The 15512-nt window shown below is 33.7% G+C and overlaps 1 protein-coding gene across 10 annotated transcripts in view; it reads right to left on the bottom strand.

Moving 5' to 3' along the window:
* CCSER1 (coiled-coil serine rich protein 1) overlaps nucleotides 1-15512 on the bottom strand; it is a 1459661-nt gene that overhangs the window by 965946 nt on the left and 478203 nt on the right. For all 10 annotated transcript variants that reach the window (XM_063663910.1, XM_054484478.1, XM_054484477.2 and 7 more), the window contains one exon: nucleotides 5000-5207. In XM_063663910.1, the coding sequence (XP_063519980.1) occupies nucleotides 5000-5207 (208 nt within the window). The remainder of the gene's footprint in view (nucleotides 1-4999; nucleotides 5208-15512) is intronic.

Here is a 15512-nt window from a genome sequence, read left to right as displayed (position 1 = left end):
TCTGCCAACAGTTATTTTAATGGTAGCCTGGAAACAGAATGAAATCCATTTCCTTTCATTTATTTATTAATAAACACTTATTAAGCAACAAATACCTTCCAAGTTGAGAAGATACAACAAGGTACAAGTTCACCAGATCATTTTCCTGCATCTTAGAGTATCACTGGGAAAAGGAAGATTAGCAATTATAATGAGGAGACATAAGTGCTCCAATGATAGAGGAAATATAGACTGTTATACAACTTGTAGAAGAACTTGTAAGGGCAATTAGGAAACATTTAAAGATTTACAGGGACTGACTTGATCACATAATCATTTTAGCCTGACAGCAATGAGTAAACTGATTTGATAGGTGGGAAGACTAGAAGTAAGACCAGTTATGAAGTAACTTTAGTAAAATGGACCATCATTGATGTAGGAGCAGTTGGAAGTGGAGATACATATAAGCAGATCTGAAAAGTATTTAGGAGCAAGAACCTCCTAAGTAGAGGAAGGTTTCAGGATGTTTAATACAAACAGTCTAAAACACAATATCCTAACCCAGTGCTTTTCCAGTATACTTGGAAAAGACACTTAGAAAGTCCTCACCATTCACATGCTTGGGCCAAAGACAGGTTTACTGAAGCAGAATATTTAGAGCAATGCCTAGCCATTACTCATCTCCATCTCTGGTTCCTACCCAACATGATTCAGATACAAACACACTGTTAGATCACTTTCACAGGTGTATTCACTTTCAAAATTATATTTTATTGAAAGTATATATTATATATTATAAAATAGCATAACATATATAATCCCCAAACCTGGATTAGATTGATATGATTTATGTTGTTATGGTGATGGCACAAAATGGAAGAAGTACTAAGTGCCAAATGAATTACTTGATGAAAATTTTTATTAAACCCAAAGTAGGTAGAATAATAAGTAATGCAATGACAGTTAACGACAAAATAACTTTTAAAAAAATCTGGAATGAGCTAACGGGATTCAACATTTTAAGAGAAATCTAAGGTCATTTAGCCAGTAATAAAAATTGCAAAATAATATTAAACATGTGATACCTCACAAAAAATTTTAGAAAGAAGTAAATTATATAGGTAGCTTTAAAATACTACAAGTAGATCTCAGCATTAATGGTTATATTCATTAAAATGACATAAGTAATATGGACTATGTAGATAAGAGTACTTGAAAGATAGAGTACAGGTCGAGTACCCCTTCTCTAAAAGGCTTGGGACCAGAAGTGTTTTTTGAATTTTTTCAGACTTTAGAATATTTGCATATACCTTATGAGATGGCTTGGGAACGGGACCCAAGTCTAATCATGAAAGTCATTTATGTTTCATATATACTTTATAGGCATAGCCCAAAGGTAATTTTATACAATATTTTTAATAATTTTATGTATAAAACAAGTGGTTTAAAGTACTTATATGTGGAATTTTCCACTTGTGGTGTCACGTCAGTGCTTAAAAAGCTTTAAATTTTGGAGCATTTTGGATTTTGGATTTTCAGATTAGGGATGCTCGACCTGTATATTTATTTAGCCTGATGTGTAGAACTTTCCAAGGAATTATTTTTATTACTCCACAACCCTGAATCAGTTCTAGAAACTTTAGGAATGTCATCTATTAACAATCTGTCGAGGCATCCTTCTAGCCACTAGTCATTAACCACAACCCTAGAGCAATCTTAAACAGATTAAACCAAAAATCTCCTGTGATCTCACTATTACTGTCTCTGGATATTTTCAGATGCTATTTGTAGAAGATGTTCCCTCAAAAACAACAAAGGATAACTTGATTTGCTCACAAGAAAGGTGTACCTTTATTAGCAGAAGTGTAAAAATATCATGAATGCATTGCATTTCTACAAGTCATAGGTTTCAAAGAGATCAATGAGAAAAAATAGACAAAAGCAATACTCATGTAACAAGCCAAAAATCTCAAATAAATGCATATTCTAATACGACATATAAAAATTAAGTAATTATTTTACCTTAAAATCAAATAGGGACCTCTTGCCATTAAAAAAATAATCTGTGAACTTGGCCAGGCACAGTGGCTCATGCCTGTAGTCCCAGCACTTTGGGAGGCCGAGGTGGGTGGATAACGAGGTCATGAGATCAAGACCATCCTGGCCAACACGGTGAAACCCCGTCTCTACTAAAAATACAGAAAATTAGCCGGGCACAGTGGCAGGTGCCTGTAGTCCCAGCTACTCGGGAGGCTGAGGCAGGAGAATGGCGTGAAACCAGGAGGCAGAGCTTGCAGTGAGCTGAGATCATGCCACTGCACTCCAGCCTGGGTGACAGAGCAAGACTCCATCTCAAATAATGATAATAATAATAATAATAATCTGTGAACAAAGATTGAACGATTGTACATCATAAAAATCAGCTCAAAATAGGAATGAATTTTTTTATATTAAAATATATTGTTAATCTAAATGAATATTGATATTAAACTCCAATTTAGTAATGTAATGGGAATTGCAGTTTAAAACTTCCTAGCTTAGGGAACATTTCGAAAAATAATTTTCTTTAGAGGCCTCTATTATGAATATCTTCTTAGTAGAACTGTTGTCTACGCTAATCATATAATAATATTGCTTTTCCCTGTTGATAATAAAGACCCTCTGCTCACTGAATGGGCTGCATAAACATATATTAAGTATTGTTCACTCTACATCAGCTTTAAAAATCAATTCTCTTCAGCTTCTTCGAATACCCCTTAATAAAGAAAACCAGGTGGCAGTATAAAAACCATCTAAATATATTCTGAATATTGACTTTATAGTGAATATCACTGAATATTTTAAAATTATAAAATTAAGTACTCTAAGAAAGCCTCTTGACACCTTCTGTCAGCTCTTTCTACTTATCTTTTGCTTGAATTGATTTGTTATTAAAATTCAGACCAAACAGAGGTAAAAAGTTCAATAGTTGAGATTAGTATCTTTTAATACAACAGCTGTTACTAAGTTTGCCTTGTTCAAAGAGGATCAGGTTGCATGTTAAGCCAAAGGTGGAAGAAATTCAAACTTATCTATGCATTTGCAGGCAAATATTTATGTTGTCAGTATAGAAATCATACAGTTATACACAGAGTAATGTGCTAGTAAATATTTAACAACAGGCTTGCCAAAAATAAAAGGCCCTAATGTGCAGTGTTTGCCAATTTTTGAGGCATAAATACTCCCACATGGCTGATTTCAAGCTACCAAAATGACATAAATGAATCTACATGTTGGAAATCTGTACAGTTGGAATTATATAGTACTTCCACCATGTGATTCTAAAAGATGTAAATAATCTCACAAGTGTAGATAATAGTAAAACAAATAGAAAATACGTTTTGAATACTGATTACCCTTTTTAAAAGTAATTGATTTAATTATAAGTTCATATAATTTATTTTGATGCCTTTGCTTAACTGCCAGCTCATATAATTTCTGAAATTCTAAGAGTAATCAAGTATAAGCATACCGCTACAGCACAACACATTATAGGATCCAGAAAATCCAGAAACAAAGGCTGCCCTAGAGATATAACCTGTATGGGACACAGAGAAGATATCTTCTAGTTTTTGTTTATGATATGGTTTGGCTGTGTGCCCACCCAAATCTCAGCTTTAATCATAATCCCCATGTGTCAATGGTGGGGGGAAGCAGGTGGAGATCACTGAATCATGGGGGCGGTTCCCCACATACAGTTCTCATGGTAGTGAATAAGTCTCATGAGATCTGATGGTTGTATAAATAAGAGTTTCCCTGCACAAGCTTTCTTGCCTGCCGCCATGTAAGATGTGACTTTGCTCCTTCAACACCTTCTGCTGTGATTGTGAGGCCTCTCCAGCCATGTGGAACTGAGTCAACTAAATCTCTTTCCTTTATAAATTACCTAGCCTCAGGTATGTCTTTATTAGCAGTGTAAGAAGAAACTAATACAGTTTATAACAGCTGATGAGAACACATTACTGGAAGCCCTAAGAGTCTATGGCATTCATTTCTTTTATATTGCCTTTTTTCTTCCTGATTCAATTCTAGCCTCCAGTGGTAGCTGCTAGCATTATTATCAAAGTGTTCAAAAAGCAAATATTAGCAATCATTATAACATAGAGACTATTAATTCTAAATAATACTATTTTTCTCAATTCTTTATTAATATCTCCAATCAATAAAGATAAATCTACTTAAAGATAATAGGATGTAATACAAAGACACAAATTTCAGGCTGTTTCCCTGAAATTACACTTACTTGAGGAAAATAATTTAAAATTTCTAACTCTCACTTCACATGTCTATGAAGTAATAATAATCATGTGTATACTTTTTATAGAAATCCCTCAAATAAAACAACTGTTGTAATTATAAAAATCAAACCAAAGCAAACTTGAGTCCTAAAGAATGGTTGATTTCTGGGCACAAGGGTAAAAGAATCTCATTATGCATTTTCCTGACTAGCTCACTGTTTCAGTAACTAGGCCCAGGCTGTGGGGAGGGCAACTATATTCCTTAGGCAAAATCATTCAGACCTTCAGATTGAATTTTACTGTAATTCAATTTACTGAATTCTGATTATTGGAACAAAAATGACTAAATAAACTACTTTTATGGTATCATATAAACAAAGACCCGGTATCATTGATGTGAAATACATTTAATAGATTTCTCAATAGCTTTATAATAGCACGTAACCATAACTTTACAGCTGATACTCATTTCTCCTTACCTGACAAATAGGGGGATGCTTGGCATCAATTTATTCTTTTTTAAGTATTTCATAAACTCTTATAATTTTAAGGCTAAAGAGTACCTTATAAATCAGAACTTCAAAACATTCATTTGACATATGAAAATAGCTAACCTCCAAGAGGAAACTTGACCCCTGCCCAATGTCATGTAGTTAATTACTGACAGAGCAGGGTCTAACCACATCTGCAGACTTCATTGTCTACCAGCACTGAAGGACATTAATCTTAGAGCAAACCATTACCTCTTGAAGAACTCTCTTCATCTTTAATAATAACGTCTTGACTGCCGTGCAGTCCTGTAACATCAGTCTGAATGGCAGAGAATCTATGCCTCCGTTTTCTTCCACACCTTGTAGGGGCCAATCCGCAGATGGACTGTTGGGCATTCGGCTGATGTGGGAACACCTGGCTTCTTGATCAATGTCCTTTGTTAATTTCAGGGAAAGATTCCTAACAAGAAAAAAAAAAAAGAACAAAAATTACCGTGCAGCATGCTTAGAGCAGTATTTCCCAAGTTGTTGATCAATGTTTCTAGTACCCTAGAAAGTATTTCTTGTGTCCTCATTTCATGATATTAGTTTGTTTATTTATTTATTTATTTATTTATTTATTTATTGAGACGGAGTCTCGCTCTGTCGCCCAGGCTGGAGTGCAGTGGCGCAATCTTGTATTCTTAGTAGAGATGGGGTTTCACCATGTTAGCCAGGATGGTTTCGATCTCCTGACCTCGTGATCCGCCTGCCTTGGCCTCCCAAAGTGCTGGGATTACAGGCGTGCACCACCGCTTCCAGCCTCATGATATTAGTTTTTTCAAATTTTCAGACATTCCAGTAGAAATTATGAAATGGGTCAAATATATATTTAGTGGTAAGATTCAATGAAAATTACTGTTTTAGGATATAATCTTTCCATTAAAAAATTGTTTCCATTTTTAAAACCAAAAGACCTATCCAATAATGATAATTAATATCATAACATACTTCAGAATATTTATAAAAACAGTTTAGGGCTTGTGCTTAATTTCAATACTATACATATATATTTCTGAATTATATTATTTTCTTACATAATATATTTTTATAACATATAATTTTCTGAATTATATGACAAGATACTTTAGCAACCTAAATAGAGAAAAAACAAACAGATGCTCTGGCACTTGCCACCAAGGTCAGGCAATAATACAGATAAGAAAATATATTTTAATTAATTTTATTCATGTCTGACTATTCACAAACAGGATAACTGAATTTATAAATTACTAGATAATTAGTAATACATTTTTGAATAATATTCAACTGTTTACTTATCTTCACAGATATGTTCAGTGGTTCAATTGTCCTTTGAAGGGATAAGATAATAATTACTACCTCCATTTTACATTTATAATGAAATAATAAATAAAAAAGTATGGCTAACATTTTCTGAGGGTTGACTATTGGCCAAGTACTGTGCTAACCACTCCATGTGTGTTAATTCATTCAAACCTTGAACAATTTCAAGAGGTAGATGTAATAAAGTACAGATAAGTAACTTTTCTTGGAGTTAAAGAGTTAGTAAGAAATGGATGTAAAATGAACTAACCTAGGATTTTCCCCCCTACTAACTACATAATGTGCATGCATATAATAATAGCTAATATTTATATTGTTCTTATTGAACCTCAGGTAGTCATGTAACGACCTTATAGGTGTTAAATCATTTAATTCTCACAACAACTCTTTTAGGTTAGTACTATTATAACCTCCATTTCCCAGTGGGGTGATTTGAGTCAAGAGAGGGTAAGTAACTTGCTGACGGTCACACAGCTAATAAGGGACATTGCTGAGGTTTGAATGCTGACAATACATACTTAGCTCTAAACCACCACAGTGCTGCATTTTGTGTGGAAAACAAGCATGCAAATGAACAAAACAGTATACTTAACAGTTATACCAAGAATCATTAACATTTTCACTTTAAAGTGTATATTTTATGTGATACGATTGATTCAATTTAATTATATTATGTCTAACTTGCAATGAACTATACAGTCATTCTTAAAGGCTTCTGTTTAGTGTTAATGCTTTCTGTGGCTATTTTCTCTAAGACCAATAAGAATAAAATCAAGTATAAAAATTAGAAGTCACAGCAGGTATACATTAAATAAGAGTAGTACTTTAGTTATAATCGAATTTTTGAAGATGTATCATTTTTAAGTTGTGAACTTGCCTGGTATTTGGCATATATTAGGCTGACTCAGTAAATAGTTGTATAATTGAAATTGAATAGATAAATACAATAATGTGTGAATAAATAAAACACGATTTGTTGTAATCATCGACGCATACAACTCTCATACAGAAAAATTTTTCTGTATTGTGAATTGTTATGAATTGCAGGGCTCCTGTCCATGGCTCTAAGTTTCCCGCCACAATTACAATAAAATTTAAATTATATTTCTATAATTCCTGTTAGTTAGCTTGCTGGCTCTTTAAAATTATTTGGTCAGTCATGGATCTAAACATCCATGAGGAATGACACAACTTTCAAGAATCATATTCATGTGAAGTTCTAACACTGTATTTCAGGGAATTTACTGAGGCTCTGGAGATTATGATTTAACATTTACAAATTTAAATATCTTTGCCATTTTCAAATAGCTAAGATGAACCATGTACAGAAATGCATTTTGAAGATAAAATTAGTCATTTTTTCATACTTCAATAATTTGAATGTATTTTTAATCCCAAAAGGAAAAGATGATGGCATTTTTTTCCAAAATTATTGAAAACATCCACATTGTGTCCAGCAGAGCAGTGATGGCTGAAGTTGCAGAGATTAATAGCATTCTGTCACTGACTTTAAGAGGTTCACCACAATTATTAACTTTTTAGTAGTTGATACCAAAAAAACTAAAATTCTTTCACATATGAGAAACAAATCAATTTATCTCAAAACATTTTATCTCTACATGAAAAAATAGATCTGTTACAAGGCTATGGTAATCAAAACCATTCTTAATTAGGTTGAAACAGTTAGTGAAAGATCTGTTAAATGGGGTTGCCACTCAGCTGCAAAGGCCGGCACAGCCATCCTGTTTTATATTGATTGCCGTTGTCTTTCTGATTGGTTGGTGCCCATGGTTTACAGTTGTTCAGTGCATTGAATATTAATATTTTGATCAATAGCCATTATTGGGCAGAAAAATACCCAAGTGTCTCTGGGTAAATTCACCTAAAATTATCCTTGTGGTTGACAAGAAAATGAAGAAAAATCTCTAATACAAAGCCATATTTTCCTCTAGCACAGACAACATATTAAGGCTGGTGAGGGGCGAACAAGATTCAGGTGCTCTTCTGTTCTTGCATTTAGCAGGGTTCACTGGATAATACAATTCGTTCACTTGGGGATATATAACTCTGTCTGCCAACTCTGAATTATTATAGTTTCAAGAAACTGAACAAATGTGCTTTATATCACCAAAGATAGTCCTTTAACTTGGCAAAAAAAAAAAAAGAGTATGATACTGAAGCTGGATACAGTGGTTCATTAATCACCATAACTACTCCAAACAAAAAACAAAGACAACGTAATCTCCGCTGAACACATTTATATACAGTTCATCCTCTCTGTGTAAACTTCATGAATCTTCAGTAAAATTGTTAGTAATATTTACACATGCCTCGTTGCTTATGAGTGCTAACCAAGTTTTTATAACTTAAGATTTAGTAACATTTAAAGTTTGAGACATATAGACTTTTCTAAGTCCATAAGTACCAAAATAACATAGGTTTTGGATAAGATTAATAGAAAATCTCATAAATATTATATTAAGTGGATTCTTGAATGAGTAGAGGATTTGAGACTTTCAACTGATACTTAACACATTTAAATTAAACTACGATGGTGAACTGGCTTTGCACTTTTCTCCCTGGGATCCTTTGTGTGAAAGGAATTTCTTATCAAACTAGTTCAAAAGTTCTGCTGTAATTCTCTTTTCAGTATGGCAGACAAGTTTAATGGAAAAACATATATCTTGACACAAACTACAGGGAACTGAAAGGTTTTCCTTACCTGAGAGAGAAAGTAAGAGTATTTTTATGAATTTTTTTTCTCACTTAGCTATAACTAAGTAGTATCATTGGGTACTTAGAATTTCCTCTGCCCACCAGTGCTCTTCAAATCATTTGAAAACTTCTTAATATAATGACCCAAATAAATGACTATCAAAATACAAGATGTCAGTTGCATAGCATTGATCCCATTATCTGTCATAGGAACCTTTCCTTATTTAGTGCAATGACATCTTTCATTATAGGAAATGTCTATGGCCAAAAAGCATCTCAATGACTTACACTTTATAACGTAACTGTGATTTCTGAACCAAATTTCCAAAGAACAGAAAAGTAAGTAACCCCTATTTACCCAGCATTAATAAATAAGCTTATGCACACAACTGCCTTCCAAAGCTTCATTAAGTAGAGCTGCAGAAAATAATAATTTTTAAAAACCTTAACTTAGGAAACTTACTGTTGTTTCAACTTCATTTTAAAAAGGTTCAGGTTATTTATGGTGAGTTTAATCCTAGCTTGAATAATTCTAAGACCAGCACAATGACATGAATCTACATTAATGAACTAGCATTCCCAGAACCTAACAGAAACTATGTTTAAGGACCTACCTACAAAAAGGCTGTTGATTATGAATAACTTATATTTTTCATTTTTCCTTTCCAAACATATTGTTTGTCTGAGAGTGTCATTTTAGGAAAAGACTTGTATCTCAAATTATTCTGTAACTGGATGTTTCATCAAATCAGCATTTCCCTCTATAGTAAGTGTAGTGGTTACAAGAATTTAACACTACATTTAAATAAAATTTACATTTAGATAAAACACTACATTTAGATAAAAATTTACACGTGACAGGTTATTTCACCACTACCTGTGATATGGGGAAAAGTAAGACAGAATTCAAATATCTTAACATAGCCAACAAGGTTGTTTCATGGTCTAGAAACTGTCTCTCTCACAAAACCTCGTCTCTTAAGAGCCACCTCTTTGCTCTTTGAGTTCCAAACACATTGGCCTTCATCCAGGCGCTGAAATGTGCCAAGTTCCATCCTGCCTCAGGGCCTTTGCATATGTTGTTCTATCTCCAAAAAAAAAATCCTGGCCGGGCGCGGTGGGTCACGCCTGTAATCCCAGCACTTTGGGAGGCCGAGGCGGGCGGATCACGAGGTCAGGAGATCGAGACCATCCAGGTTAACATGCTGAAACCCTGTCTCTCCTAAAAATACAAAAAAAAAAAAAAATTAGCCAGGCGTGGTGATGGGCATCTGTAGTCCCAGCTACTCGGGAGGCTGAGGCAGGAGAATGGCATGAACCAGGGGGGCAGAGCTTGTAGTGAGCCGAGATTGCGCCACTGCACTCTGGCCTGGGCGAAAGAGTGAGACTCTGTCTCAAAAAAAAAAAAAAAAAAATCCTTTACCCATCTTCAGATCTTCCCTTAAAAAACATCAGTGAGATACCATCTCACACCAGTTAGAATGGTGATCATTAAAAAGTCAGGAAACAACAGGTGCTGGAGAGGATGTGGAGAAATAGGGACACTTTTACACTGTTGGTGGGACTATAAACTAGTTCAACCATTGTGGAAGACAGTGTGGCAATTCCTCAAGGATCTAGAACTAGAAATACCATTTGACCCAGCCATCCCATTACTGGGTATATATCCAAAAGATTATAAATCATGCTGCTATAAAGACACATGCACACGTATGCTTATTGCTGCACTATTCATAATAGCAAAGACTTGGAACCAACCCAAATGTTCATCAATGATAGACTGGATTAAGAAAATGTGGCACATATACACCATGGAATACTATGCAGCCATACAAAGGACAGTTCATGTCCTTTGTAGCGACATGGATGAAGCTGGAAACCATCATTCTCAGCAAACTATCGCAAGGACAAAAAGCCAAACACCGCATGTTCTCACTCATAGGTGGGAACTGAACAATGAGAACACTTGGACACAGGAAAGGGAACATCACACACCGGGGCCTGTCGAGGGGTTGGGGGAGGGGAAGGGATAGTATTAGGAGATATACCTAATGTAAATGACGAGTTACTGGGTGCAGCACACCAACAAGGCACATGTATACATATGTAACAAACCTGCACATTGTGCACACGTACCCTAGAACTTAAAGTATAATTAAAAAAAAAAAATCAGGTCGCCAGAGAAACCTCTGCAGCTAGTACCCCACTCTTAAAAAATACACAGGTACCTCTTTTATATGGTAAGACTTCATTTTTAATGCTTATCACAGATGTATTTAAAAAAACTAATTTGAGGGGACCTCTAAGAACACATTTGAATGAGCTGATCTACACTCCACCTTATGTTCCAAATACAAAGAAATGCTAAATAACTTACAACCACATTTATTTTAAAACATATTACAGTACAAAAGGAAAAGCCAGATGAACTTCCAGGTGCCATATGAAAGAAAGCAAAACAGAAATAATTATACAAATTGCCACTATGGTAGTGTCAGGGTATTGAACTTGCATGAGATTTCTAAAAACAGAGGCTGCAGCAATTTTTATGCCTATGAAGATAAAGGAGAAGATCTGCCAGAGACAAAGGAGACTCATAGTGCTGATAGACATGAGTTCCAAACTTTAAAAAGGCTCAAAAATTCACTTGATCTACTAGTAAATTAACTACCTGCTGGAATAACTCTATTCTTTCTCTAAAGGAAGACAATAAAATACAGACTCTGAAAAACATGTCATCCATTCATGTGTGGCAAATATTCAAATAAGTAGGCATGCAAAGAAGCAGAAAAACAATTTACAGACAGACACTAACAATGAGATGACCCATATATTGAAATTAGCTGACAAGAATTTTAATCAGCATTATAAATATGTTCAAGGTCTATTAACAACGGTAATAATAAAAAAAAAATGGCAAGTCTCAGTAGAGAAAAGGACATTATAAAAATGAAAAAAAAACCCAGAAACTCGAAAACCAATTGATAACATTTCTGAAAGGAAAAAAATATTATGGGCAGACATTGTTGGCTGCCTACCTGCTATTCATTTTATACCTCCTTCCTGCTTCTTTCAAAAACAAAATGTCTTAATTTGTTTAAAGGCTGGTTCTCCTATGACTCAGAGGAATAAGAGAAAGAGTGGGGTAGGAGGGCTTCAGGAAAACATTTCCTCCCTGGCAAAAAAGAAAAAAAACACAGAAAAATTATAGCTATTTTCCTTTGGATGTTGTTTTGTCTTGATATATTGCCTGGAATGGTTGGTGTATCCCACAAAAGAGAGGAGAGTCAGCTGTAAAAAACAGTGGTGGCCGGGCAGGGTGGCTCGCACCTGTAATCTCAGCAGTTTCGGAGGCCGAGGTGGGCGGATCACTTGAGGTCAGATGTTCAAGACCAGCCTGGACAACATGGTGAAACCCCCTCCCTACTAAAAACAAAAATACAAAATTAGCCAGCAGTGTTGACACATGACCATAATCTCAGATACTCAGGAGGCTGAGGCAGGAGAATGGCTTGAACCCAGGAGGTGGAGGTTGCAGTGAGCCGAGATCACGCCACTGCACTCCAGCCTGGGCAACAGAGTGAGTGAGACTCCATTTAAAAAAAAAAAAAGAAAGAAAGAAACGAAAAGAGGTCATTGTTTCTTGTAACTAACCAACTTGTGGATTCCCTACCTCTAGATTTCTTGTTAGACAAGATTATGTTTTTGGGTTTTTTGTTTTTACTGTTCAATAATCTTTGTGTTAGGTTTGTCTTTTACTTGAAGGTGAAGGCATTCTAACTGAGATAATGGCTAAAGGATATATTCCAGTAAGAAAGACATTAAATCTAGAAGTAAGGGTGAAATATCATAATTAGCTGTGTTAACTATTTATTTCTATATTTGAAACTAGGATGATTCAAGGAGGTAATAGGGACAGTACTTGTATTTCTTGTTCATCAATGTATCCATAAAACCTTGCACAATTCTATGTAATACTCATATAAATAGACTAATCAAATTTAGTACAGAAAAAGCATAATAGCCCATCATGTATAATATCTCCATTTAATATATAGGAAAGCTCATGCCTAAATTAATTTTCTAACTGTCACACAGAGACTGTGAAATTCTGGTTTCCTGACTTCTAGTCCAGTGTTCTTTTACCACATTGTATCATCTCTTAATAGGGTTAAATTTTTAAATACACTTGTATTTATCTATTATATTTTCACTGAAGCTAGAATAGTGAAATATTATTAAGTTACAGTCTTAGGGAATTAGATTAAATAGTAACGACTCCCACTATTCACTAAAATTAGTTTCCTTGTCCAAAATTTTATTATTTTTAATTTTACACCTATTTTGGTGCTTATTTTTTACTTTGTCCAAAATTTTAGAGAAAGTATCCTGTGAGTGTAAAACTGATCATACAAACTCTGCTAGTTCTTGCTTAGTCTTAAAAAGAGAAGGTTGACATGATTGTGTATGTTCAGTACCTTTTCTCCATGCCATTAATGTTATGAGTATTTTTCTCTCCCATTTTCTACTTTCATATTCACATGTGACTTGAGATCCAGGTTAAAGAGCATTTCACTTATGAAAAGAATCAGAATTAATGAATGTAGAGATGAAAGTACAATCAGGTTGAACAAAAAAATCCAAATTATTATTTAAAAATTCCATACACATAAAGATACACACCAAATCTGTTTACGCACATATACATATTTTTCACTTTCTAATTAATTATTTAACTGTAGGTATTGTATGCCTGTAATTACGCTATTATTGAAGTAATAATACATTAGGTTTCTTTCCCAGAGCACTAAAACTGACAGAAAGTTGAGAGCACAAAATCATCAAAGAGATTTCATACAGATGGAAATAAATCAAACTCTTATTTACTGCCGCCTAATATTTATAGAAGTTATTCGTAACTTACAAAATATCACAGGCTGGCGGGTCTTCCTATGTCTAAGAGGTATCAAACAAATTTTTTTTAATCTAAAATTATTTCTCTTTAGCCTTTCATGCAATTTATCATATAAACAACATAAATCATCTGCTGTGTTGGAACACTTTTATTTTATACATTTTCTAAACCGTACATTTTTCTCCTGCGGGGAGGAATATTTTCCCACCCTCTCATTCACCACTATATGGAAGAGTAATTTTATGGGAAATTTTAAATTACAGAAGAAGAGTAATGAGCTTAACAAAATCTCATCTGAGGAATAATTATTTCACGATGATACTGAAGAGCTTTCAAAATTTGCTAGAAGTTCAGTTCCATTGTAGTTTTTACTACATTTACTGTCAAATACATTTATAAAGATGAAAAACCTCTAAAAAGGGAAAGAATTTTTACTATATTAAATATTCTATTTAATACTTGGTTGAAAACAGCATTTTATAAATATATTATAGACAATGAGTATTTTTATTTTATAGTTACCTATAATGTAGATCTTACAGTTACGGGTTAAGTATTTTTGGCTTTTTAACTTATATATTATAATTCATTTGAAATATGTTTAGTGGAAGAAATATATAAGATAATTCATTATTCATTTGATTTTTGCTTTTTGAAATATAGGCTTTTTTAAAAGTCACAAACTCCAGGTCTAAAGTGATTTACCTATTATGAACTTCTTATCAACAATAAGAGTTTTATACTTGCAGTGTAACAGAATCAATAAGATGAGAATCATCATTTATTAGGAAAATAAATTTATTTTAAATGCCACTTGTTACCTACCTTCTTCCCTTCAATATCAGAATAATAAGCCACAAAAATACCAGTGCCTTGCTTATTTCACATCCATATTATGTAAGAAATTTGATTAACCTTACAGGACCAAACTACCAAAATAAAATCCAGCCTATTTCATTATCACATAAAATAGTTAGAACCTAATGTTATTGTTTTAAGAGCTAGTATGTAAAATTTTTATAGCCATTTAAAGAATGCACAAAATGAGAGTTTAGATATGATTTATGAAAAACATTATTAAAAATATTACTGTATATATATTTGCTTCTGATAATTTGTGTTATAATATTCAAGATGTGGCAATCTAAGAGCTATAAGTGTTAGCCAAAAAATTATAGTCTAGAAAATAATGTTTCTAAAAAGAAAAGTATTGTCCTGTAATTTGTCACAGAGGTAATACCTAAAAGTATTGGCATAATCCATAGTGGCTAGGAAACTAAAGCTTCCAATACTTTTCAAAGGTAAAGACTTGGTGCTTATGACTTTGAGATTACAACTTTGAATAAATCTTTAGGGTGACAGAACTTTATCAATTTGAGAAAGATTAATAAAACCTACATTAATCTTCCCAATCAAATTTCATACATTCCATTCTAAAAGTAACAAAAGGACTTGTGATAGTTTGTATTCAATTTCAACTAGAAAAAGATTTTCCATATTACACCAAGTCAAGGATTCCAAAATGCCTTGACATACCCACTCACAGCCACACACACAAAAAATCTAGATTACTTTCAAATAAGAAATGAAAAACATAATATGGTTTACACATAATTATACATAATAGAACTGTCAAAGTATGAACATCTGTTGCAAGGAACAAACAAAAAATCCTTGAGGTTAGTAAGAAAATCTCAGGCTAGACCTCGGAAGGGATAACACGAAGACACAATGTCATCACTAAACTAATTTAAATGATTCAGTTTAAAGTAGCTGAATTACTTTCCATTA

Source organism: Pongo pygmaeus, chromosome 3, assembly GCF_028885625.2.
Source record: "Pongo pygmaeus isolate AG05252 chromosome 3, NHGRI_mPonPyg2-v2.0_pri, whole genome shotgun sequence".
NCBI classification, from domain to species: Eukaryota; Metazoa; Chordata; class Mammalia; order Primates; family Hominidae; genus Pongo; species Pongo pygmaeus.
The sequence above is the reverse complement of the archived record's forward strand: the minus strand, read 5'-3'. Positions and strand labels throughout refer to the sequence as shown.